At 41.8% G+C, this 27469-nt stretch overlaps 1 protein-coding gene across 12 annotated transcripts in view; it reads left to right on the top strand.

The window, feature by feature from the left end:
- Positions 1-27469, top strand: part of STXBP4 (syntaxin binding protein 4) — a 102123-nt gene that overhangs the window by 13771 nt on the left and 60883 nt on the right. For 11 of the 12 annotated variants that reach the window (XM_087956216.1, XM_087956205.1, XM_087956215.1 and 8 more), the window contains 6 exons: positions 4222-4342; positions 7794-7926; positions 19086-19192; positions 20056-20236; positions 23544-23622; positions 25117-25208. In XM_087956216.1, coding sequence (XP_087812342.1) covers positions 4222-4342; positions 7794-7926; positions 19086-19192; positions 20056-20236; positions 23544-23622; positions 25117-25208 — 713 coding nt within the window. The remainder of the gene's footprint in view (positions 1-4221; positions 4343-7793; positions 7927-19085; positions 19193-20055; positions 20237-23543; positions 23623-25116; positions 25209-27469) is intronic. The other variant, XM_087956207.1, reaches the window with a different exon arrangement.

Here is a 27469-nt window from a genome sequence, read left to right as displayed (position 1 = left end):
GGTCTTTTTTCAATCTCTATGGCTTCTCTGATGATTCTGTGGCTGGGGTTTTCTATAGTGGCTAGGGTTTTGGTGCCATTGAAGTTGATGCTATGACCTGTGGCTTCCATGTGTTGGACTAGTGAGGAAGTGTGTTCCAGCTTTTTGACTGCATTTTTGTGTTCATCCAGGCGGGTACTTATTCTTCTATTGGTCTTTCCAATGTATGTTGCACAGGGGACTTCGTGCACAGGGGACTTCGTATATGCCTTGGTTTTCCAGGTCAATTTTATCTTTGGGGTTGCTAAGGATGGCTGCTATTTTTCTGTCTGTTTTGAAGGCAGTCTTGATGTGATGCCTGTGTAGTATTTTACTGATTTTGTCTGTAGTACCTCTTATGTAGGGCAGGACAGCTGTTCCATAGGTCTGTTCATCTTCTAGGTCTCCATTATGTCTCAGTGTGTTTTTGTGGATCAAGCCAGTGATTTTGCTTGAGACATAATGAGACATGATGTGACATAATGAGACAACACTGAGACATAATGGAGACCTAGAAGATGAACAGACCTATGGAACAGCTGTCCTGCCCTACATAAGAGGTACAGCTCCATAGACTCACCTCTACAAAACCTAGCCAAATTCCTCGCCAAGCAACTACAGCCCTATGCAGAATCCATCAACTCACACGTAAGAAACTCATTCCAGTTCATTGAGATCATAAAGAAACAAAACTTACAGCCCAGCGACCTACTAGTGAGCTTCGATGTCATATCCCTCTTCACCCAAGTGCCTATAAAAGAAGCCTTGACAGCCATCCAAAACAAATACAACCCCCCCAAGCACATCCTAGATCTGACCAACCACTGCCTATCCAATACATACTTCACTTACAATGGACAAAAATACAAACAAATAGAAGGAGCACCCATGGGATCACCCCTCTCACCTGTCATCGCAAACCTCTACATGGAACACTTTGAAACACAAGCTCTAGAAAAATATGATCACAAACCCAAACTCTGGCTCAGATACGTAGATGACACCTTCATAATCTGGCCACACGAGAAAGAAAAACTGAACAACTTCCTCACACACCTCAACAGCCTACACCCAAAAATACAATTCACCATGGAAACAGAAACTAACAATCAACTTCCCTTCCTAGATGTCTTAGTATACAAAAAATCCAATGGCTCCCTAGGACACACCATCTACCAGAAGAAAACACATACAAACCGCTATCTACACGCACTCTCACACCACTACCCAGCACAGATCAATTCCGTAGCCGAGACACTCATCTCCAGAACAAAATGCTTAGCCGACGAACAACACCTAAAAACTGAACTACACACTCTCACTAACGTACTAACAGCCAATGGATTCCAAAGAAAGAAGATTACCCACTAATCTAAAAACAAACCCCAATCAAAATCCATGACAGAGAACAAGAGAACAGCAAAGCCCTCCTCCCATATATAAAAGGCACTACAGACAAAATCAGCAAGATCCTCCAAAAACACAACATTAAGACAGCAATCTGCACAAACAAAAAAATATCCACCATCCTAAGAAACCCTAAAGACAGAATCGAGTTAGAAAACCAAGGAGTATACGAAATCCCATGCACCGCCTGCCCCAACACATAAATCAGACAAACCAACAGAAGAATTAGTGCACGCATTGAAAAACACAAGAACTCAATCAAAAAAGAAGAACCGACCTCTTCCCTGGTCCAGCACCTCAAAGCCACAGGACATGAGATTGACTTTAAAAATACCAGAACTATCGCCAAAACTCAACACTTCAACAACAGAATAATCAGAGAAGCCATAGAGATAGAAAAATGCCCACACAGTATGAATAAACGAGATGATACCTCCTGCCTACCAGCCATTTGGAAACCCGCCCTCATTAACAAACGAGTACCTAACATGAAGAATGACACCAGACCCACACCCACGAAGGCCACACAAGATGCTACCACCACACTTCCACGTAGAAAGCAGATTCACACCCACACAGATGATGAGACACGACCACGGACCAGAAGCCGTACCACAGCTGCATCACTACCCGCTTCAAACCCCTCCGACCCATACATGAAGCGAACTGACGCCCAACATGAAGATGTGGCACGACCACGAACGCGAAGCCAAACAACAGGATCACAGCTCACCAGCTGAAATCCCGACAACTAAGACTAACCTGAACACAGCCAAGCCCCCACCTGAACAGAACACCCCCAGCCAATCAAAACACAGCCAGCCCCCAACCAATCAGAACACAGCCAGGCCCCCAACCAATGAGAACACACCCCCACCCAATCAGAACACAGCCAAGCCCCCACCCAATCAAGCCGCACTCCCACTGGCAGTTAAAAGAAAAAACAGCTGCAAGCTCACATTACTCCAAGAAGCACAAAGCCAAAGACACAAGCCTGAAGATGACGAATGAGATTTCATCGAAACATCGCCAAAATACTTCCAATTTTATGCGGGAGAAAACCTGAATAACCAAAGATCCACATACAAATACCCGCGAAAACCTCCTAAAACAAATATTGCACCTCTACGGGGAGGAAACCCACCATCTGACCAGGACTTATGAAAAACTTGAAGTCCAAAGAGCTTCCATTTTATGTGACCTCGCATTCCTACGCAACTGCCGAGATCAAAATTTAATCACCATAAGCTTCCAATTGAAATTCCACGCCAACACAGCAGCCACCAAACGCATCCTAAAAAGAACAGAATTGGCCCTAATCAGAAATGAACTTCACACAAAAAGATTCCTCCTAGACCAAATCAACAAAGATCTCCTCACACTTCACCTCAGACTCAGCAACAAGATTCACCCCACACTTTGGGACAAATCCAAACAAGCTTTGTTCGGGTATTTTCCCACATCATTATAGTTGTGCTTTTAAAGTTGTAGCAATGTTCGAACACAATACAGAAGCCTGATGATGGCAGATGAGATTCTGCTGAAACGTTGCTACAACTTTGAATACTATATATATATATATAGAACATATTGAGTCTATAATTCCAAAGCATGCCAGGTAAATAATTAACTGTATTCTCAGGCGATCACTGGCTAACAGTGCTGTGTTATAATTGTGCCACAGTGAGAGGAAAAACACTAGTAAACCAGCTGTTCAGGACCATTTCAGGGCCCAGAATCCCGTATTGCACATAGGTTACCATGTCATGTGTCAATTCCAATCAATTAAAGTCTGTGCAGGGCCTTGCACTGTAATATAGGAAGCTCTTTCTGACTTAGTGTTTAAAAGGAAAATAACTTAATTGTTGCTAACTTCTATTTTGTCAAAGTGCTTGCGAGTTTATTTTTTGCCCATGTGAATAAAAGATTGGAGCTTGAAGCATTTATCTATTATAAACAGCTGAACAGAGCAGATTGCAATTCATTGTAAAATATGGTTTGGGGCTTATCAGCTTGTTGTAGTTAAATTATATTTGCCCTTTACCTTTTTCCCAAGGACCACATGGTAGGAAGATTCTCCTCACATCCTGTTTCCTTCACTGTGAGGTAGCGTAGGCTGAGCTTTATGACTGAATGGTGATTTGAAGTGAGGTTTCCCCAGCCCTAGTCCAGCAGTCTGTTAAATTATAATTCTGTCTGTTTTATTGGGGAGTCATTTCTGTCCTTACTGGTAGGCAGTTTAGTCTGAGAACATTCATAGATGGAAGTACTATTTACAGAACTCAGTCCTCAACTTACAACTGCAATTAGAAACAGAATTTTCATTGCTAAGGGGGACAGTTGTTAAATGAGCTGCATTTGATTTTACAACCTTTTTACTGCAGCCATTAAGTGAATCATGCAGCTGTTAAGCAAATCCAGCTTCCCCCCTTGACTTGACTTTTTGAAATCTGGCTGGGAAGGTCACAAATGGCCAGGGCACTGCAATCATCATAAATACCTGCCAGTTGCCAAACACCAGAATTTTACAAATCTTAAAGTTGCCAAGGTTGGACACCCCTGCTATAAAAGATGTTTGGGGTTATATTTGGCCCTGGAATTGCCAGTCTGTTCCCTTCCTTGATGTCAGGGAACTCACTTAAGATGCTCTTAACAGGATATTGTGATCCTTGGATTAGAACCCATTCTTCACCCCTACTTTAAAATAATAGAAGATTTGAACAAGAGGCAGCAATCTTTGTGTATTGAGAAGTTGTTTGCTGTGGTGGATGTCTCATTTTTTTCCTCTTCGCAAAGGTGTTGATAGCTTTTCTTCAGGCACATCTTCAGTGAGTCCTTCACTATTTCATCCAAAGGACACTGTGACAAACTTCCCGGAAAGGCCTGCGGCGGTAACTTCTCTTCAAGCCATCACAAAGTAACTATGTGAAGTTTGTTTTCCATGGAGAGTTTGGGGAAAAGATAGGATGCTGGGCTGAAAGCAAAGGAACATTGTTTCCAAAGCTTCCCTTTTAATCTAAGATTGTGAGCTGTCAATACTGACAGAAGGTCCTCAAAGGGGCACAGGTTTCATTTCTCTGCATGGAATTAACTATGGAAAATATCATAGCCAGGCTCTGCTGCATTTTCTGTAGTTTGCTTGCAATTATTTTTCTTAAATAGTCTCGGTTTTTAAGGAGCATAGGATCTTGTCCTATGTCATTTCAGAGGTAATCCTTTGAACCCATTCAATAGAACTGAAGAAATCTCTTGGATGAAAAGGGAAATGTTTTTAAAGAAAAAAACTCAAGGAGGTTCACTTGCCTTTTGGAAAAACCACCTTTGGGACAACTATGACCCAGATGATTATGAATCTCCATAGGCTTCTTTCCATCCAGTACTGTCAGGCTTTTCCTGTGACCTGCTCCAAATCTTTTAAACTTGAGACCCTGAGCATGCATCCTGGCACTTCCCCAAGGCCTTTCTTAATTTACCTTTTTCCTTTTTTAAAAAAATAAGCAAACAAACAAACAAACCTTGTCGTTCTCTAAGTAGATTCTGTGGGCTGAGAGACACCACAACTTCCAGGCTGGGAACTTGCACCTTTGTAGATGAGGAAAAACTTTGTCTGGCCCCATTTTTCAAAACCTGGAAAAGAAGTAATGGATTTGGTCACAGTTGCTTAGCAACTGTGCTTTTCTTTCACGGGCCCAAGTAAAACTCCTAGCTTTATTCAGTGGCAAGCAGACATATATCCAGGAGACAATTGCAAGGCCACCCAGCCTGCACATTTTCTGTCATAGTTACTGATCCCGGACACATACATTTCTGAAATTATGAAGTGAAAATCGCCCAACAGCAGGAACCCTACTGGGTTCTAAGCTTGGTGTCTCTAGACATATCGGCCTCTGTGACTGCCATGCTTTGGGGACAGCATCTTAAAACAGCCTGGTTGGAAGTAGTTGCCTTGCCGGCACTCAATCAGAATTGTCTCCTTTGATTTAGATTTTATTTTATTTTTATGTTGCATTTATTATTTTTTAGAAATAACGTATGGCAGCAAACATATCCCACACATCTTCCTCCTCCTATTTTCCCCATAGCAATAATGGTGGGGTAGGGTGGGTTGAGGGAGAGTGACTGACCCTCACCTGGCTGACTTTCATGGCTAAGGCAGAAGTTGAACTCATGGTCTCCTGCTTTCTAACCTGGTGCCTTACCCACTAGACAAAACTGACTCTCATCTTTAAATTTAAAGCAACTATTTAAAAATTTTGTATCCCTGCTCCTTTTCCTTAGGTTCCAGGTCCAAACCTTCTTTTGTTTTATTGTCTGTCATGTCTCATTTTGCTTATATTATGGACCACGAGTCATTTTCCTGGTGTCTTGGTATGCTATCATTGAGTTTACAGAGAAATATATAAAACGCCTGTTTTCCCTGGTCTTGGCTTCCCATTAAACTTCAAATTCAGTGGAGATTTATAAAGCTCCACTTTTAGGCTTGTAGAAGAAAGGAAGACAACAGTGACAAAAAACACTTCCATGTTATTGCCAAGATAACTCATGAACTTATTATGAGTCAAACAAAACTTAAGAGTTTAACTTGACATATGTTTAATTTGCATATTATTACAGTAAGAATATAGACAGCTGTTGGTCAATTAATCCCCATTTTCAAAAATTGCAAATCTCTCTGCAAGCAGAACTCTCTGGTTATTTTTTCCTTCAATACATTAAGATAATGGTCTGGTTCAGAGTTGGTGCCAGAAATATATAAAATGCCTGTTTTCCCTGGTCTTGGCTCACCATTAAAGTTCCAAGTTCTATGCAGGTTGATAAAGCTCAGCTTTTAGACATGTAGAGATCGGCATTGCCCCGAGGCATTTGCTGCCTGAGGTTTTCCTGATTGCACATGAGGTGTCTCTCAAGGCAGGCATTGAGTCCTGGCAGATGGCGGTGGTGTTAGATGGGGTAAGGCAGACCAAGTGATTTTGCCAGGCAACCTTACGTTCTGCCTGCTCATCTAAGAGAGATGCCTTGCAGTCTAATGGAGCCTAAAGACAGGTTACATTCTGGCATGGGTTTAGTTATACAATTGCCTTGTCTGAAACATGTCAGAGTATTTGCAGTGTGACTACCATTATGAGACAACCCAGGAGCAAAACACAGCACATAGAGACTTAGATATTTGACATGGTTTATATACAACAGTGATATACAGACATATACGTGGTAGGCAATATAACTTACAAGCAAACTTTCTTCTTCTGAACACAGAACTTCTGCAATGAATACCAGACATAAGGAGAGAGAAAAACATGCCCTCTAATGGCTGCAATATATAAACATCTCTGAAAGGGGCCTTTAATCCCCAGTCTTAAAGAAAAATACCCATGCTATGCTGATTCCCAGTCTTAAAGAAAAATACCCATGCTATGCTGATTCCCAGTCTTAAAGAAAAATACCCATGCTATGCTGATTCCCAGTCTTAAAGAAAATACCCATGCTATGCTGATTCCCAGTCTTAAAGAAAAATACCCATGCTATGCTGATTCCCAGTCTTAAAGAAAAATACCCATGCTATGCTGATTCCCAGTCTTAAAGAAAAATACCCATGCTATGCTGATTCCCAGTCTTAAAGAAAAATACCCATGCTATGCTGATTCCCAGTCTTAAAGAAAAATACCCATGCTATGCTGATTCCCAGTCTTAAAGAAAAATACCCATGCTATGCTGATTCCCAGTCTTAAAGAAAAATACCCGTGCTATGCTGATTCATTCTTACTGCATCATCCTATATTGCATCAGCTTCACTGCTGCTCAGCTCTTAAATCCCAAGACTTTAACAAAACAGCACATTATAATGGAGAGGAGGCAGTTCCGGATAAAAAAAATTTATTTGCTATTTTACTTTCTGTTCCTAGCATTTTTAAAACTTCTTTTAACCCTCAAATTCTATGAAGCAAAGGAAAAAAAGAAATTCTTCCAAATATAGCAAGCTGTAGGACTTAGAATAAAAACTAAGTTTAATTTTTGTATTTAAAACAAGTACATGGTATACTCATTCATCACATTCCAAAGACATATAGTAATGGATTATTTCTTAGCCAACTGGGGAAAAAAATAGTCTTCACAGAAAAAGAATTGTATAAGAGGCCCCATGCCAAAGTTTCCATTTCGCACATGAGTACTTGATTCCACTTTCCTATTTTAGAAGGGGGTGGCCGGTGGGGGGGAATGGGATCTCCTTCTTAATATTCATAAGCATGAACAGGCATCAAAGCATGGCTATGAGAAAACAAAGATTTTGCTGTAAGGTATTCTTTGTATTTGTTCTGTTTCCCAGTCACTAACCTTTTAAAGCTAACTTTGTTTCTTTTTCTCTCTAGTGACAGCATATTTCAAATTATCAGCGTTTCCAAGGAAACGGGCATGGGCCTGCAAATTGTAGGAGGCATCGACAAGAATGAAGGGCCCTTGGTGTATATTCTGGCAGTTATTCCTGGAGGGGACTGTCATAAGGTAGAGAAAGCAGAGAAGAGTTGGAGAAGAGGGGTTGGTGGTCGGGAGTCGGTCGGCTAGGGGCCTCGGTTTTGCCCCATTTGGAGTCTGTGGCCTCAGTTTCCCTCTGAGCTGGACCTGTTGGGGCACTCCAACGACTTCTTAGTTGGTCCACATGTCGGCGCCATAACCGTCCATCCAACAATCTTACCCTGTAGGATTTGGGGCCTGTTTTCTGCTTAACCCACCCGGGCAACCATAAGGGATTCCCTGCATAATTTCGGGGGTAGACCGGGTCCCCAGGCCTAAATTCCCTTGTCTTGCTGGACAAGTCAAGGGGCGCCCTGGGGGCATAATTAGGGTGCAGCCTGTCTAGGGTTGTGCGGAGTCTCCTTCCCATTAATAGTTCAGCAGGGGAGAGGTTGGTGGCTGCGCTTGGTGTGGTGTGTTGGGTAAGTAGGTACCGGGCTACCTTGGTAGACCAGTCCCCTTCCGTTATCCTTCCCAGGGAGTCTTTTGCAGATCTTACAGTTCATTCTGCAAGGCCATTGGAGGCTGGATGCAATGGGGAAACTAGGGCATGTCAGATTCCTCTTTGGGCCAGGAACAATTCAAAAGAGGATGAGGTGAATTGGGGCCCGTTATCAGAAACCAGGGTGTCAGGGTACCCATGGGAAGTGAAAATCTTGTCTAAAGCTCTGCTTACAGTATCTGAAGTGGTTGATTGGAGGAGAACCAGCTCTACCCACTTTGAAAACGCATCTACCACAATTAGGAAGTTTTTCCCTTGCATGGGACCTGCCAGGTCCACGTGTACTCTAGACCAGGGGTGTCCAACCTTTCACCTTCCCTGGGCCACATTAGAAGATGAAAATTTGGTTTGGGCCGCACAAAATTAAATTAAATTAAATTAATTAAATTAAATTAAATTAATTAAATTAAATTAAATTAAATTAAATTAAATTAAATTAAATTAAATTAAATTAAATTAAATTAAATTAAATTAAATTAAATTAAATTAAATTAAATTAAATTAAATTAAATTAAATTAAATTAATAAAATAATAAAATAATAAAATAAAATAAAATTATTATTTATTATTTATTATTAATTATTTATTAAAAATTATTTATTTTTATTTTATAATTTTCTGGCCAAATTTTGCGGGGTGGGGGGGAGGGGGGGGAAGAAAGCTCGCCCGCCTCGTGCCTACCTCTCCTCCTGCAAATTATTTATTTTTTATTAATTTTCCGGCCAAATTTTGCGGGGTGGGGGCGGGGGGAAGAAAGCTCGCCTGCCTCATGCCTACCTCTCCTCCTGCAAATGCAGCAGCGGTGGCGGCGGCGGCGGGGGCAGAAGCAGCGGCGGCGGCAGGGGCAGAAGCAGCAGCAGCGGCGGGGGGGCAGAAGCAGCAGCGGTGGCGGCGGCAACAGCAGGAGGTGGCGGGGCGGGACTTTTGGGCTGCGGCTGCCCGCCTTTTCTGTTGCTCGCCTCGCCCCGCCTCGCACCTGCCTCTCCTCCTCCTCGCTGGATCTTTCATGAAGGTTGGGGTGGGCGTTGGGCCGCATTACGAGGCGACCTGGGCCGCATGCGGCCCGTGGGCCGCGGGTTGGACAAGCCTGCTCTAGACCAGGGGTGGGCAAACTTTTTGGCTCGGGGGCCGCATTGACTTTTAAAATTTGACAGACGGGCCGGGTCAGCACAAGATTTTTTGGGAATCGCCCCCCCTTTCCCCCCCTCTTCTCCTCCTTCCCCTCCCCTCGGAGACTCCCTCCCCTCGGAGGCCCCCTGAGTCAGGAGTTGCTACCGCCGGCGCGGCTCCGCGCGGCTCCAATCCCGCGTTGCCTTGGGAAGGGAAAGGCAAAAAGGAAGAGCCGCGGCGGTGCTTTGCAACGGGAGCAGCGGCACCGGAGGCTCAGGCTCCGCGGCTCCTGGTTTTGCCTTTTCTTTCCCAAAGCAACGCGGGACTGGAGCCGCACGGAGCTGCGCCGGCGGTAGCAACTCCTGACAGCCCCAGCCGGACACCTGAGCGGAGCCCGGGCGAAACTGCCTGTTGCTGCTGCCGGAGCACCGCCGGGTCGCCTCCACCAAGCAGCCTGCCCGCCCACCGGGCTTCCCTCTGCCGCGCGGCTCGGGGCCAGGCGCAAGCACCCGCGAGTTAAAAGGAAGCCGAAAGTTTCTGGGAAGTTGCTCGGGTGCTGGGAGCAGGCTTTTAAAGTGCCGCCCGAGCAAAATTTAAGCAGCCCGCCCACCCGCCGGGTGGAACCCTTTCTGCTGCTCGGCGGGAAGACGCTCCAGCCTGCAAACTTTGCCTTTGCAAAGTTTAAGCCTGGAAGCCCCGGAAACCCAAGCAACTTCCCAGCAACTTTCAGCTTCCTTTTAACTTGCAGGCACTCGTGCCTGGCGGAGGGGAAGCCCGGAGCCTCCTCCAAGCAGTCCGCCCGCCCGCCCGCTGGGCTTCCCCTCCGCCACGCGGCTTGGGGCCAGGCGCGAGCGCCCGCGAGTTAAAAGGAAGCCGAAAGTTGCTGGGAAGTTGCTCGGGTGCTGGGAGCAGGCTTTTAAAGTGCCGCCTGAGCAGGACCGCCGAGCCGGGAAACGGGGCACCAAGGCAGGGCAAGGCTCCACCAGCAGTGGCCTAGCTTTAGGTGGCTCCAAGAAGCCCGCCCCGTCCGCCGGGTGGAACCCTTCCCGCTCCTCGGCGGGAAGACGCTCCAGCCTGCAAGCTTTGCCTTTGCAAAGTTTAAGCCTGGAAGCCCTGGAAAGAAAAGGGGGATCGGCGGGGACTCACCTTCGGAGAGGTCGCACTCGAAGGTGATTTTGAACTCCCAGCCGAGGCCTTTGCAAATTTCTTTTCTTTCCTACCCCTAGATCGCTCCGCACTGTTTTGCAGCTTTGGGGGCCACGCGGCACAGGGCAATACGCCATGCCCAGCGATTTTTTTTCAGGGGAGGGCCAGATTGGACAGACCAATGGCAGCGATTTTTTTTCAGGGGCGGGCCGCATTGGACAGACCAACGGGCCGGATGTGGCCCGCGGGCCGTAGTTTGCCCACCCCTGCTCTAGACCATGGTATTTTGCTATCATCCCACTTCCCAGAAGAGGCAGCTGGTGGGGCAGGCCTGGACATTTGGCAGATGGAGCAATTCTGAACTTTATTGGTGACTGCCTCATCCAGGCCTGGCCACCACACATAGCTCCTGGCCAGAGCCTTCATTCTGTTGATCCCTGGGTGACCCTCATGCAGAACTTCAATAACGCATGGTCTTAGTAGTTTGGGAATAATTACTCGGAGACCCCACAATAAATACCCTTTTAGCACGCTCAGTTTGGTTTGGCATGCTTTGACGGGGTGGAAATCCACTGTGGTGGTTTCCCTGGGCCATGACTTTAGACAGTTGTACATCTCTGCCGGTGGCGTAGGCAATGTCATCAGCTGTCAGAGGCAAATGCAGATCTTCCAGCAGGAACACAGAGGCTGAAGGGGCAGGATCAGCAACCAGAAGGGGTAAAGGGCACCTGCTTAGGCCATCAGCATGAGCTACATCTTTGCCAGGCCTGTAAGTCAACTTATAGCTGTAAGCGGCTAGGAAGATTGTCCATCGGATCATTCTAGGGGAGAGGATTTGTGGGCTGGGCTTGTCCCTGCCAGGATGCCTAACAAAGGTTGGTGGTCCGTGATGAGCTCAAACTGGTGCCCATAGAGGTATTCATGGAACCTTTTGACTGAGGCCACAGCAGCCAATGCCTCTTTATCTATTTGGCTGTAGTTGCACTCAGCCTTTGAGAGAGTCCTAGAGAAATAAGCTATAGGGGCTTCCTGGCCATTTGGCAATGTATGACCTAGGACTGCCCCAATTCCATAAGGGGAAGCATCGCTAACTAGGATAAGGGGGAGAGCATTACTAAACTGAATGAGGACCTTGGTTGAGGTGAGGAGGGATTTTACTGCAGAGAAAGATGCCTGTTCCTTGGATCCCCAATGCCACTGCGTCTTAGAGTCTAATAGTCTGTGCAATGGTTCTGCTAAAGTGGCCTTGTGGGACAGGAAAGAGCTGTAGAAATTAAGAAGTCCTAAAAAGGCTTGTAACTCAGTCTTGTTCTGAGGGACCAGGGCCTCCTGGATGGCCTGTACTGTTCAATTTTAGCCCAGCCTGTTTAAAACACTGGAGAACTTTTTGTAATCTGTGCAAATGTTCCTGTGGGTTATCAGCAGCAATGAGGATGTCATTGAAATATGGAATGACACCCTTGATATTGTATAGCAAACATTCCATAATGGATTGGAATATGCCAGGGGCAACGCTGACACTGAATTGTAAACGCTTACATTTGAAAGCACCCCTATGTGTAATGATTGTTTGGGCTTCTGCTGTCTCACTGTCCACGGGGAATTGCTGGTATGCTTGAGTCATGTCCAGCTTGGTAAAAACGGAGCTTTTTCTCAGAGAATGGAGCAGGTGCTGTATGATAGGGACAGGATAAGCGTTTGGTTGGAGACCCTTGTTTATCGTGGACTTGTAGTCAGAACAAATCCTTATGGAGCCATCTTTTTTTAAAGGTATTACAATGGGAGTTTCCCATTTAGCAAAGTCAATTGGCTCCAAGACCCCTTGCAAAATCAATTTGTCAAGCTGGGCATCCACCTTAGCACGTAATGCTAATGGAACTCTGCGAGGTTTGGGGCGTATAGGAGCAACATTAGGATCCAAGTTAAGGGAAATAGGAGTGCCACTGTAGCAGCCCAGTTTGTCATTGAAAACTTCTGAATAGTCAGCAAGAAGTTGCTGCAAGTTGTAGGGGGTAACTGCATTTACTCCAGTTACTTGGAGGCCCAGGGAATGGAACCAGTCCAATCCCAGTAAGCTAGGTAAGTCCCCAGTTACGCTAACTAGTGGAAGGTGACCCTGAAAATTGTTGTATTGAATATGGAACTTGCCTGTTCCGAGGACTGAAATGGGTTGTCCTTGGTAGTCTCTCAGGGTCAGATTGCAAGGGCTCGGCTGATTCTTGTGGAAGTCTGGTAGCAGATTCTGTAGCGTCTTCCACGAGATGAGGGATAGAGATGATCCATTGTCTACAAATCTGACAGGGGTTTCCTTCTAAGAGAAGAGCAACATTAATTGTATTAACATTAAAAGAATAAGTTAGTGACTCAGCTCTTGGGAATGCTTTGTTGATGGCATAGCATTCCTCTTTAGATTTGAGGTTTTTTGGTTGCTTGAGATGTTGAGATGGCAGGGTTGTGTTTCTAGGTGCCTGGCAGATTCTAGCTATGTGGCCTTTCTTCTGGCACTTTAGGCAGACAGTGTTTCGGAAACGGCAAGCGGCTCTCAGATGGCTTCCTCCACAGCTGAAGCAAATCAGCTGTGGTGTAAGTTGTTTCCTGTTGGCAGGAAAACTTTTTCTCTGCGTTAGCTGGGGTGCTTGGAGGCGATTGATTGCTTCTTCCTCTTCGAAGTCATCATCTTCACCATAGGTGTCTTTGTAGTGGACCGCAGTGCTGGATTTTATCCCGGGGAGACTGCTTGGTTTTTGTATTTTGGCCGCGGATAAGTTGGATAGTTCAGCGGCTTGGGCTTCTTTGATGGCTTGCTTCAAGGTGAGGTCACCTTTAGCCAGCAGCCATCATTGAAGTCGAAGGTCTCTCACCCTGCAGATGAGCTGGTCCAGCAGCATATTATCTAGGTGATCTCGGAAACCACATTGCAGGGCGGCTGAACGAAGAGCCACCATGTATTCACTTATGGACTCGCCTTCTGCTTGGCTTCTTCTTCTGAATGCATGGCGGCAGGCGATACGCGATGGCTTTGGGGCATAGTGGTTACCAAGTACCTCTTGTAGTTCTTCCCAGGGGACAGCCTTGACCGTCTGAGGAGCCAACAGCGTGGTGGCGGTGTCAAAAACGGTGGCCCCGCAGAAACTTAGGAAATAGGCTTTCTTCCTGTTAGGAGAGGTGTCAGAAAGGTTTGCGGCATCCATGACACATTTGAACCTATTGATGTACAATGTCCACGTCTCGGAGGTTGGCTGAAAAGGTGAAAAGTTTGGCGGCGCCATCATAACTTCGTTCAATACCGACTGCTCTAGTGACAGCTCTTAGTGACAGCTCTTTTGGCGACAGCTCTTAGTGACAGCTCTTTTTGAAGTGACTTCAGCCGTGTGGTGCTCTCTCTTTTGCCTCCGGAATTGCCTCAGTCAGTTCATCTGCATCCCACCTTCGTCGCCAGTTTTGTGTTTGGCGCACTTAGAGAAAGAGGTAGAGGAAATATAAAGCTCTAACAGGCTTTATTGTTAACATGTAACTCAGCTGCGGCTAACCACGGCTTGCGGCAGCAGCTCAGAGAGAGAGAGACAGCTGATTCTGTTTGACAGCTCCTTTTATATGGAGCTGTCAAATGGTCCAGCCAAACAGGGACTTCTCCAGCTCCCGCTTAAACAGCGGACCAGAGTGAGGACTTGCTGGTCGCAACACCTTCCTCAAATAAAAATGGGCATAGCTTCATTCTCACTACATCGTTCTCACTATCAACATCCTGATAACTTTGACAATATCCTGTGGACATCTCTGATGTTAGATGTCCTGGCAGATATTTGAGACAAGAATGTATCAAAGCTGGAGTATAGACTGGTTTGATCCAGGAACTGTCTGGGATCAGTCAGCTGTCAGTAACAGAGTCAATGAAGTGCTCTTTGCTTTGATGCTTTCAAGTTTCTTGTTCCATTGCACTTTGTGATTTAAAGTTTCATGCAGTGCTTTTAAATAAACATTCTTAATCAGTGTTTTGAAATTCCCTTAACTTTGATATCATGTGCACTGATTTCTCTGTGTCATCTGGTTAACATCCAAGCACCTAAACTGCCTCATTAAAATATGGCACAGGTGATAACACAAGGCTGATTTTGTCTGTACTTGAAAGCCAAGCAGGGTCAGTCCTGCATAATTCTTGGATGAGAGATTGTCAAGTAATTTTAGATTATTATGAGCTAGACTAGGGAGTTGAAAGACATCAGGGTGTTCTGACCCAACCCTGTTACCAGCAAGAAAATCTCAAACAAATGCAGCAACTCAAACCTTCTCAGCTTTAATCTACAAATAACTTCTTTGTAGATAAAAGATGGCTTGCAGCCAATTAATCCAACCAGAAAAGCCTTGACGGAATTTTTCAGATAAGCCGGAGTCTCCACACACAATGCTTTGCAAAAGCAAAAACCTTTTGAAACCAGGCTTATATTCCCTGGAGGGAGGGGCCATTTCATTGCATCCTTACTCCCAAGTCGCCTGTGCTGCTCCAGCTGTTCTCTTCTACAAATCATCCTGTGCTCACGTGCACTTGGCACAGGCTCCTCGGGAACCTCCTCATCACTGCTGCCACTCCCCACAATCCTGAAGGCAGCAGTCCACTCCCTGGTGGTCCTGGCCCCTCATCAGAGTCATTGCTCTCCTCAGCCATCTGCACCTGCTGCTGGCTAACCACAACACAAGGAAGAAAGCAGTGACAAAAGCACTTCTGTGTTATTGCCAAGATAACTCATGAACTCATTATGAGTCAAACTGAACTTAAGTTTCACTTGACATGTTTAATTTACACATTATTACAGCAAGAATATAGACCAGGGGTCGCCAACCTTTTGGACCTCAGGGACCACCAAACTCATAATTTTAGATCCCAGGGACCACTAACTGGTTCTGTGGGTGTGGCCTAATTTGTGGGTGTGGCTTGGTGGTCATGTGACTGGCTGGGCATGGCTTGTATGTAAATATTATAAATATTTATATAAATATTGAATTTTTTTTATAAAAAAAGAGCAACTTTTACCCAAAATCAGGCAAAGCAGACAGGCAGATTGAGTTGCTCACAGAATCACAGATTCATTCAGAGATCTATCTATCTGCCATTGCCTAGCTCAGTCTGTCACATAAAATTTGCTTGCAAGCAAACTCACAAAATTAACTCACAACACACCATGCATGTAAATATTGAATTTTTTATTTGAAAAAAAGAGCAACTTTTACCCAAAATCAGGCAAAGCAGGCAGGCAGATTGAGTTGCTCACAGAATCACAGATTCATTCAGAGATCTATCTATCTGCCATCGGCTAGCTCAGTCTGTCACATAAAATTTGCTTGCAAGCAAACTCACAAAATTAACTCACAACACACCATGCATGTAAATATTGAATTTTTTATTTGAAAAAAAGAGCAACTTTTACCCAAAATCAGGCAAAGCAGGCAGGCAGATTGAGTTGCTCACAGAATCATTCAGTGATCTATCCATCTGCCATCGGCTAGCTCAGTCTGTCACATAAAATTTGCTTGCCGTGAGTCTGCACTGAATAATAGAATCTTCAGTCCTAAGGGAGGTTCGGCTGTGCTGAGCCAAAGACTAGCTAGAAAGCAAGAAATCCAACCATTTTCTGCTTCCTAGCTAATCTAAATCTTCCAGCACAGCAGAACAGATGATGGTTGGAAAAAGGAAAAATAGCAATTTACCAGGGAAGTTTGTCGGGTAAGGAGTGAGTGGGCGGGGAGGGTTCCCGTGGGCCATGTTGGCGGTGCAGCCTTGTGTTTCTGCGCAGCCTGGATTAATTGCTTTGTGAGGGTGCTCTGGGGGTGAGATTTCTCTGCGGCCCACCAAAATTTTCTCACGGCCCACCAGTGGGCTGCAGCCCACCAGTTGGCGACCGCTGATATAGACAGCTCAATCCCCATTTTCAAATTTTGCAGATCTCTCTGCGAGCAGAACTCTGGATATTTTTTTAGTACATTAAGAAGATAGTCTTTTCTATCAGTCTGGTTCAGAGTTGGTGCCAGAATTGGGCTAGTGCATTCCGTATGTTTTGGGCTGCATTTCCTATAATCTGTTTTCATGTGCCTTATTATCTGTCAACTGGTAGGTTTAATTTCTTAAATTCAAATGGAAGGTGTTCTCTTTGCAATCACTGCCATAAGAGGTCACTGTTGTTGCTTGTATCATCACGCATTAGCACAGCCTTCCCCAACTTGGTGCATTCAAGATGTACCAGAATTGCAGTTCCCAGTTGGAAATTCAGAAAGTTGCAGTCCCAACATATCTAGGAATGCTCAATTGAGTGTTAGCAGTAGAAAGCTAATCAAAAGGAATCTTAAAAGAACCATCCAAATGTAAGTGCTCAATAATATTGTAGCTGGAGTTATAAATCAACATTTAACAAAGTGCAACCAATTAGTATCTTATGGACCATAGGAATACAGAATGTTATTAGAGGGGGAAAGGTTTAAAAATACTAATGGTGGTTTATTGTAGACATTGGTCTGCATTCCAAAAGATACTTGTATTGTTTTCTGTGAACCTACCTTTCATTCCAAGTATTTCATACTGACAGTCTCACAACTCCTTTTATTCCTTTTTTTATTCTTTATGGGTATAGTTTCCTTTATTTCTTTTGCAATGTCTTATTGCTGCATGCACATAACATAGAATCTCTTTAAGACAGAAACCCCAGCCTATCAACGTGGTACCTTGCTGACAATAAAGAATTTGTCTGGTACTACTCTGAGAAATAGCCAGCAATAAATCAGCTTTCCTCGGTCTGATTTTAACTTCAGATCCCTGAGTGAAGGCTGGTGAAAACTTCCCAAATTTATTGTTATAAAAGTCAGTCCATCATCTTTGTATCTGTCTAATCAATTTGTTTTTTGGATTTTGGGTGTCTGGTATTACAGGGTATTGCTTCCTTTTAATTTGATAGACAATTGATTCTAAAAGAACAAGTCATACTATGGAGTAGATATTTTTTTCAGAAACATATGTAATATGGTGAGATTTCCTCGAACATCCTTCCATCTGATATAAACATAGTTACCTTCAGTGCCCGAGAAAGATGAGACCTATTTCTCCCAAATTCTCTTTCGGTGGAGAATACAGTTCAGAGGGGAGTATATAGTAAGGAACTCACGTTTGTTCTCTTAGGAGTAATCAAGCATATTGCAGAATTAATGCATTCAGATCAGTAAAAGGAAGGCTCCATTACATCCCTTTAGGGGAAAATATAATTCTGCTATCATTCCCTTTTCGTGCATATGTTAGTTTATATATTGCAAACAGCTAAGTCTTCAGAGGAGGCAATTGGCTTATTTGGTCAACAAGTCCCAATTACTCAGAGATGAAACACAATATTAGTTTCATTATATGAATTGCTTTACAAAAATGTTTTTGCTACTTTACTTCCAGAGAGCATATATTTATTAGATTTTTATCCCACCTTTATTGCTTTGTAACAGGGGTCCCTGACCCCTGGGCTGTAGCCCGTTGGGAACTGGACCACCGAAGAAATAGGTGAGCGCCCAAAGCTTCATTTGAGCATGTGCAGGATTTAGATTGCATGTGAAAAACCTTCCCCCCACAGCAGAAACCGCCAAAGCCGCTGCCGTTAGTCCATGGAACAAAAAAAAGTTGGAGACCCCTGCAGTCCCCAACCTTTATGGCTTGTCTTGGCAGGGGGGAAGAGGGGAACTGGCTCATGCAAGAGGTTGGCCGGCATGTGCATGCATGAGCACACCGGCTCACCACTTGCGCAAGTCAAGATGTGCTCACGTGCCAGCCTGCCGCTCACGCAAGTGGAACTGCATGCACATGCGCCAGCCCACCACTCAGGTGATGCAATTCTAAACCGGCCATGGCCCGGTAGTGAGCAGAAGCCCAGGGATTGTGGACCCCTGTTATAAGTAACTCAAAGTGACAAACATATTCCTTCCTATCTCCTGTTTTCCCCAAAACAATAAACCGGCGGGGTGGGGAGAGAGTTACCTTTAGCTTTCATGCTTAAGTCAGAATTAGAACTCAGTCTCCTGGTTTCCAGGTCAGTACATAACCGCTAACCAAACTGGCTCACTCTCTTACATAATGGCTTGCCATTAAGTTCTCCATGCCACTGTTTATTGGGAAGACCTACCCAAAGTGAATGAGTAAAAAGAGAATGTTTTGGGAATGTGAGCATGGAACGGGGGTGGGGGAGAAAAACTGCTGTTAAGGCAACATCCCTTGCCTTTAGCAGCTCTCCCCTGCCCTTTCACTCTTCTTCAATCTGACTGGTAACTTGGTTTCCCTTCACAGTTAATAGATTTACAGAAGTTTCCGTTAAGCTCTTTGAATTGATGGTAAAAATCGGCATGAAACCCTGTCCTCATTATTCTTGTTAGGATGGTCGATTGAGACCTGGTGACCAGCTTGTATCTGTTAATGGGGAATCATTGATTGGAATCACCTATGAAGAGGCAAGAAATCTAATCAACCAAACACAGCCGAGGTAACCATTTGTTAGAAAACCAAGCATCTCAACATTCGTTTTCAGATTATGTTCATGTATTCAACTCTCTTAAAATTGTCAAAAAGAGTTTTTGGACATGTGCTTCTGAAAGTGTGTGTGTGTGTGTGTGTGTGTGTGTGTGTGTGTGTGTGTGTGTTTTGTAAGTAATCATAGGAAATTAAAGTATACGAATGGGCTTCATTGAATTGGGCAGAATGTATTTTGATAATTTCAGATGAGTTGTCTTTGTTTTTCTAAACTGTATGCCTGAGTCACATAACGTTAAAAAAAATTAAGGTCTTCACAACTAAACTATAGGTAGTCCTTGACTTATGGCCACATTGGAGCCCAGAATTTATGTTGCTAAGTGAGACATTTGTTAAGTGAGTTTTCCCTTATTTTACAACGTTTCTTGCCACATCTGTTAAGTCAGTCACCGCAGTTGTTAAATTAGTAACACGGTTGTTAAATTAATCTGGCTTCCCTATTGACTTTCTTTGTCAGAAGGTCGCAAAATATGATCACATGACCCCCGGGACTCTGCTACCATTATAAATATGAGTCAGCTGCCAAGCATCTTAATTTTGATCATATGACCATGAGAATACTGCAATGGTCATAAGTGTGAAAAAAGGCCATAAGTCATTCTTTTCATTGCTGTTGTAACTTCAAAAGATCACTAAACAAATTGTTGTAAGTCAAGGTTCACCTGTACTCACCTCTTATATCAAAAGTAAAAACTGTAACAAATTTTAACCTTAATGAATTTGCTCCCTGAATAACTAGAAAGCAACAAAAAAAAACCTATTACTTGGAAGGACTCAGCATATGATACCTGTTTACCATCTTTTTCATTCATTTAGATCAAATACTTCTTGGGAGATAACTTTCATTCGACATGATTCTGATCTTGATGAAGTGGAAAATATGCATCCATTCTCCAATCTGCTAAGTTCAGAGAGATGTGAACTACAGAATGATCTACCCAGTCCAACATTGTCTTATAAAGAAAATGTTGCTGCCGAAAAATCTGTCCTTGATATGGCAAGTTTAATTTTTCAGATAAATTTTTTGCTTTCCTTAAAGAATTGCTCTGCTTTCAGTGGAATCATTTTACTGAATCAGCACCTAATAGATCCTGGCTGGTTTAAAAAACCTGAACAGGGAGACTTATTTAGTACTTCGATCGGAAATCATTGGGAAATAAGGCTGCAAACTAATCAAGGAACAACAATTTTAAAAATTTTGGAGGATAGCAGTGTCAAGCAATCTGCTCAGCCATACTCATGGAGTTAATAGGAATTGACTTCACTTCCAAGAGAACTTTACAGTTTAATTTTGCAAAATACATGACCACAATCAACTGTAATAAAAAATCCATAAAATCAGATTTCTTGCAATGTTGTTTATGCATTGACCATTTTATGAATTTAGACGTGACTATTGTCTTCTGTAAGGGCATACCCAAATATTTCCAAATATATAGCACTAGGTGAGCATTTATTTGCATGAGACAGTTCCTCGGCAAGACTTTAAAGAGAATTCTTTTGGGTTTTCTGGGCGAGCTCATGAAGCTGCATTTGCACACATGACATTCACGTATGAAACCACCCCCTCCCCCTGCCACCACCTGGGAACTGGGCCATGCGAATGGTGGGCAAGCACACAAAACCGTCCCCTCCACTGTGGCTGGTCCGCAAAGCGGGAACCGCTGTTCTAGATGGAAGCCATTTTTCCCTCAATTATTTTAAAAGTTACATGCCATTCGATTTCCAGTGATTGCTAATAATTAATTGAGGGGGGGGGAATCAACAAAGTCATAAGAAAAGAAGATGGGATTACTGATTGCAAGGTAACAAAGTTTGGACCCTGTAAAGTTTTATGAATGAGGCATAACTATTACATGAGAAGCAGTTTGTTTGCAAACATTCACTGTTTATCTGTCTACTTTTCAGCACTTTTAAGGCAATTTGCAGTTTAAAATTATGCATGCTAACATAATAATGCATACTTTCTGAAAAGAAGAAGCAAGAAAAACAGAAATTAAGTAATCAAAGAGAAAATAAACTAAGAACAAGCTCTTCATGCTCATTATTGCCAGCTGAATAGGACTGGGTGTCATGTTTAGTTTCATCCTATTGCTACTTCTGTTGTACTTTTTTTTTCTTATGCATAAAGCATTCGATGTAAAAAATTCTGTACATGGCTATTGCTATTGCTGAGGAGAGTATGACTATCAGATGCCTAATGAGCTATGTAAATTACACACCTTCAACTTAAAGCATCTGGTTATCTACTAATTAGTACTATCACAAATAATTTATTTGAACTCCTGGCTTATACATGGCACAACTCACAAAAATAACTTGTTCTAGTTGGCTTGGCTCTCCAATCTTATGTCCTCTGTATATGTTGCCTTTCAGCTCCCAGCAGGCATGATTTTTATTATATTTCTTGGATATTACGCAGGGCATAAATTTAACATATCACAGGGCACCAAGGCTGGAGAAAGCTGTTTTGGATGAACGAAGTGGCAGCCTGAATTTTTTGCACAAAGTGGATTCATATTTACCCACTTTAATTAGCTTTATGAAAAGAAATAAATCTCTGAAAAACATCACTCTTTCTTTTGAGAAAAAATTGTTTTCATTTATTCTTAAACTATAGGAAGCAGCTTTATTCTGAGAAGATAATTAGTATTAAAAATAATTGATTGTCTATATTTGCTGTTAAATTAGATGGCACTTCTCTAGACAGATGTTTAATGCAGAAGAAATATTTTTAAATAGCCTAAGGGGGAGTATATGTCCTAGACGATGTGGGCTGGTTTCTCCATTATCAGCATACTTCCTTTATGGAGAAACCTATCTGAATAGAACATGATTACATCAAGGCCTGGGGGAAAAAGCAGTGCACAAAAGGCATGCTTCTGTTTGAAATAAACCCTCAACTAAAAAAAAAGCATGCTGCATTTCCCAGAGAAATTTCAATACCCAGAATAATGTGGTTATGAAAAACTTTCAAAAAAGTCTTTGCAAGGCCAGGTTTCTATACAAAACAACCTTTTTTAAAATTATAAAGCAGTTGTATCAACTATAAGATTCATGTGACTACTTCAAAAGCAGTTCTTACACCTGTGTAGATGCACAGCTGTTTTGCGTCATGATTTTGCCCAGACCTAGAGAATATTTTGTTCCACTGAGTGGTTGACTTTGATTTTGTGTTTCTTTTTGGTACTGACTGAGAAGGGACTTGCCCTAGATTAGACTGGAATTCCAATTAGAATCCAAAATCCAAGAACTGAGCCCTATTGAATTGTTGGAATCTATGCATATGATTGTACATTATATAAATATACTATCATATACATAAACTCCACCACCAGAGGAGAGAACAGAAGTAGGGAGAATGCAGAATGGATATTCTACAGATTTTTAAAACTGTATTTGACAAATTCTGTCTTCAGTGTTTCTAAAATACCAGCATGTGGTTTTAATAAAATTTGCATAAGTAATGTAGAACATGGTGGTGTTTATTTTTAATGGTATTAATAATTTCTAACTTGTTAAGAAATCTCATGAAACAATGAAATCCTCAGTGCTACAGGTTTACTTAGAAATGCCTTCATCTGGCAAGTTGTAGATTACTTAATGCAGGGTTTTGTATGCACATATTTGGGGAGGGCAATGAATTATCACTGGATCACTGGTACTCAACATTATCATTTAGGCATTCTCTGTATGAAACAAGGGAAAAATTATACAAACTAGCTCAGTTCGAAGAGTCAGTATTATATAGTAAATTGATTGAAAATGGTTTTCAACATAGCATCTGACAGGTTGATGGGTTCTTTAACTAGGATCTCTTAGTGAAGACTAGCATGTTACAAATCCTGAGATACTTATGCTGCTCCTGTGTCTAATGGAGCACTCCCCTCTTTTTTTGGCTCTTGATTTAATTGACTTCATTATCATTGATTGACACAAGCTTCTGATAAAGTTGTTTGTAGCTTGCTCTATATTTACTCTGCCCCTTCTTTGGGGCCACATCATAACTTTAGGAAAAAAGCACTTGCAGAAATACCCACTAGTTCTAATCCTGTTTGAGACGGAAAATCAATACTATCGAAAGGTTCTGCTAATCTTTATTCTATGGACTACTAAGATTACTATAGTAAAAGTATTATTTGGCACACCTTGATAGTTGTTATAGTAAACTTGTTGGGCAAAATGCAAGCACATTTTTCTCCATAATAGACTAATAATTTAGTTAATAAAAGTTTGACATCAGTCTGGGACCCAACCTACTTTAGAAAATAGTACTTCCTAATTTTTATGTTTTTCTTTCACAGATGAAAACTGGATTCAAGAAAGGAGAACAATTTTCTGCATTTTCTACAGACAACAGTTCCATTGATGTATCAGCTGGGGGTAAATGCTTGTTTGTTCACCCTCTCTTTGTTGTTACTACTTTTCACATGAGTAATATGTAATTTGTTTCCTTTTCTTTAAAAAAAGAAGTATGCGGACTTTTTCTTTGACAATGTGAATGAAAAACTGAAACGAATGAATTGTTGAGGTATCTTTTTTCCAGGGACAACCAAATAAAAGTTGATTGTCCTTATTTGTAACTTTTGCTTATATAATATAGCTATTGTATGGCTATTGTAAATCTCAGGGTACAATACAAACTTAGTTACACCAAGGAAGATGCAAAGACTTAGGTGAAGCAAGTAGGCCTTTGTGTTGATGAGAGTATGGATGAGAATCCTTTTAAGAAACCATATATACTGTTTTAAGTTCCATGATGAAAAAATATATATAAGGATATAAATATAAGGCAGGATGAAAGCCTCTTCCACATGTTTCCACCCAATACGGTCCTGAGCTTTCTCTCTCTCATATACACATATACACATATGCATACACACATGTGTGTGTGTGAATAATTCACCAATGTCCCAGTAAAAGTTCAACTTCTGAAGACAGTATATGACAGTATATATAAATATATATGACAGTATATATAAATACCCAAGTTATTTCTGAGATCTGTTTTTTGAACAATAGCTCCCTCCTTTCCTACTTGTGTGACCACCTATTTTAAAACAAGGAAGAGTTTAAGGACAGTTTGTGATACAGCTATTTCAAAAGAAGAACAGAGTCTCCTTGGATCATATCTTAATCTTTGGAAAGCTTGAAGCAGAACACTGGCTCCCATTCACAAACATCTCTTGTTTAGTGAAGGGAAGAACAAGCGCGCAAATTACTAAAGGTTGCAAGTTTCCCACGCCCTGTGTTACTCCAGATCTGTATTGGGAAGAATAACATATTAGAGGCCCGCCTTATATCATGTCAGTGCTGATGCTGGGTGAAAATTGAAATTATAATCAAACATATAGTATTTTGAGACTTATCAGTTTGAAAAGCCTTGCATCATGCGGTTATTGTGATTTTTTTTGGGGGGAGGGGGGGGAAGTAATTTGCCAAGGGAGTTTTTTCCAGAAAAAAATAATTGCCATAAGGATGATTTTCATAAGTATATTCACAACCAATCAGTCTTCTGTGTCTTGTTAAAAATGTATCGCAGGTATAAGCTATGTGTTTCTATCGTAATATGACCTTTACTGTTTAAAGAATACCTTTTAGTTCCACTTTGTCTTTGTCAATTAAACCCCAGATATATGTGGTTGTATTTCCCATCCCTCTTAATTTCTTGGTGGATAAATATAAAGAGACTTAACAGCATCTGTAAGTTTCCATTTTAATAGCATCTTTCTTAATATTTAAAGGGAAAAAATAATCAATATTTGGCATTCAAGTGATTAGCTGGATTGTTTGAACAGCAGGAGTTTAGAACATATCCTTCAGCAGAAAAGAAGTCCAATTAAATTTCCAATTAATATGCAACCTGTTGTCTCATAGCTGTTATCCCCTCCTGGAGAATTGATTACGGACCACAAAAGAAGATTTCCCTCAATCCCTCAGTACGCCTCAAAGCAGATAAACTAGAAATGGTAAATGTCTCCTTATTTTAATATTTGTTCTTAATGTAATGTGATAGCTTTCAGAAAAGTTTTCATAATTCATTTTATTGTTATATTACTTCAAAATAAAATTATTCCACTAGAGTCAATAATTAATTCATCAAGCTTATAACTTACAATGCTGCATCTATATTGATATGAGTTGAAATTATTTAGTCAGAATTGAAATGATCTAACTGTATCAATCTGTTTAGGAATTTCAGTTAAAGCTGTGGTTTCATTTGTTAGCTTTTGAAATGCTTAATGTTTGTTTGTTGTTTTGCAAACTATGTAGATGTTGATTTATTCATTCTGGTGTACCCTGTTCCCTCTCCCACCAAACAGTTGGAAATAAGTTGCAGGTGCCTTCAAGTAACCTTGCATATTTTCTTGTGGTATTCTTGCATTAGCAGCTGTTATATTTTAAGCTGCAAGCCATTTCAGAAAACGTTAAGTTGCCTTTTCAGAATAAGGAGCTAGTGCAACAAATAAAGCTATGCCTGAAGATCACATAATTTATAGAGTAAATATTAACTTACAGGTAGGATCCCAAGGGCCAAGTGTGGTTTTTCCATGCCTTCATGCTTTGCTCATTCTTACCTAACCAACATGTTTCCATCTGGTCTTTGGCAGGGCATCCAGGTAAATTTCAGTTGGCATCAAACTTGCCATCTTTTTTAGTCAAGACAGAACAATAAATTGTCTTAAGATTATAAGAGCTGTTGGGATCAAGGCAAGAACTTTTCTAATTCTGCATTTTCTTTGTCTATTATTACATTTATACCTTATATATATAAAGGACACATACACATCACTTTTTCTTTTTGAACTCAGGGTGGTATATATAGAGGTTTTGCCTAATTTTGTCCTCAGAACAATAACGCTGTAAGGTAGAGTTTGCTGAAAGAGAAAGATTGACTCAAAATCACTCAGTAAAATGGGGGCATGAACTTGGGTTTTCCCAGTCCTTGTCCAGCACTTGAAATGCGATGCCACACCAGCTGTTTCCACAGTGCCCCTCTGATTTCATAGCCTATCTCAAGTTCATACATTTTGTCCAAGGAGATTATAGATGTTATTGTTCTGCAAACTAAGATATTTTGAGAGATCTGATAAAATCATCCAGTTCTGTGGAAAACTTTATGCTTTTCTGGTTTCTATCCAGATATGACTATGTTACTGATTTTCCATGCCAACAGATTTTCTTTGTTTCTCTTGCATCTATTTTCTCCTTTAAAACCAACTTATTCAGTTTCGTTACTGCCCAATTCCAGATTTACTCTGGGTGGCTTTCATGGATAACTCATGTTTTATACTTACTTTTTTATTCTTTCTTCCTTTTGAATATGCCACAGTCATTTTTATCTTTATTAGACAGAGATGATTCTTCTTTGAACCAGATGCTCACTAATTTCAGCCATGCTTTTCTGAGTTTACACGAAATGACATTGTGCCAGTTTAATTTTAGTGCCAGCATTCTGGTCTATTTTGTGAAGTCCAGATTTGTCAGGAAATGTTTCATAATACCTAATAAATCTAACCTTTTTGTCTCTAGCATCCCTTTTCAGTCCACCTCAATCAGCCATAGTATCCTGTGCACAAAACATAACTTTTCAGAAAACAATATTTTGTCTTTCAAACTTTTCAGCAACTTAAATTAGATTTTTGTTCAATTATGAAAACATTTCTTTGGCTTTCAGCTCTGGTTACATTGACCAACAATTGTGAGTAGTTTGGGACTATAGCATGTCCTGCTTGCCCAGGTTGCCAAACAAATTAATGGCAACAAGATTGAATTCAAGACCACACAAACAAAAACAAAAATTTAACCCGCAAGGCAGTTTCCATCCTAGTGCAGTTGAATAAAAAGGCTATATCTTTGAAGCCAGATTCAGTGCACAGTTGGAAAAATATGCACTGCGGAAATAAATCACCTCCACATCTTTTGTCAACCTGTAGTTTCAAGGATTCCTCTGAAGGTTAGAACATGATGTGCCTTTCTATAGCATGTTAGTTCTCCAGAATTTCTGAGAGATTATTTTAGTTCTGAGGCCATATTAACAAGTTTGCTGATTCTTTACAATGAAAATAATTTGACACTGAAATTATATGAACTATCCTTTATGATAGTTAGAAATTTCCTCACCAGCTTCTTAGGTTTCAGTCCTCAGTCATCCCCACAGTTGTTACATTCATGAGTCAGCATGCATTTAACTTTGGAGATGACAAGGGCATAATAGGAGGTCACCCAT

Source organism: Notechis scutatus, chromosome 2 (assembly GCF_049901735.1).
Source record: "Notechis scutatus isolate UNSWTSFEM ecotype Mainland chromosome 2, rNotScu1.2, whole genome shotgun sequence".
NCBI lineage: Eukaryota > Metazoa > Chordata > Lepidosauria > Squamata > Elapidae > Notechis > Notechis scutatus.
This window is presented reverse-complemented; position numbering and strand designations above follow the sequence as displayed.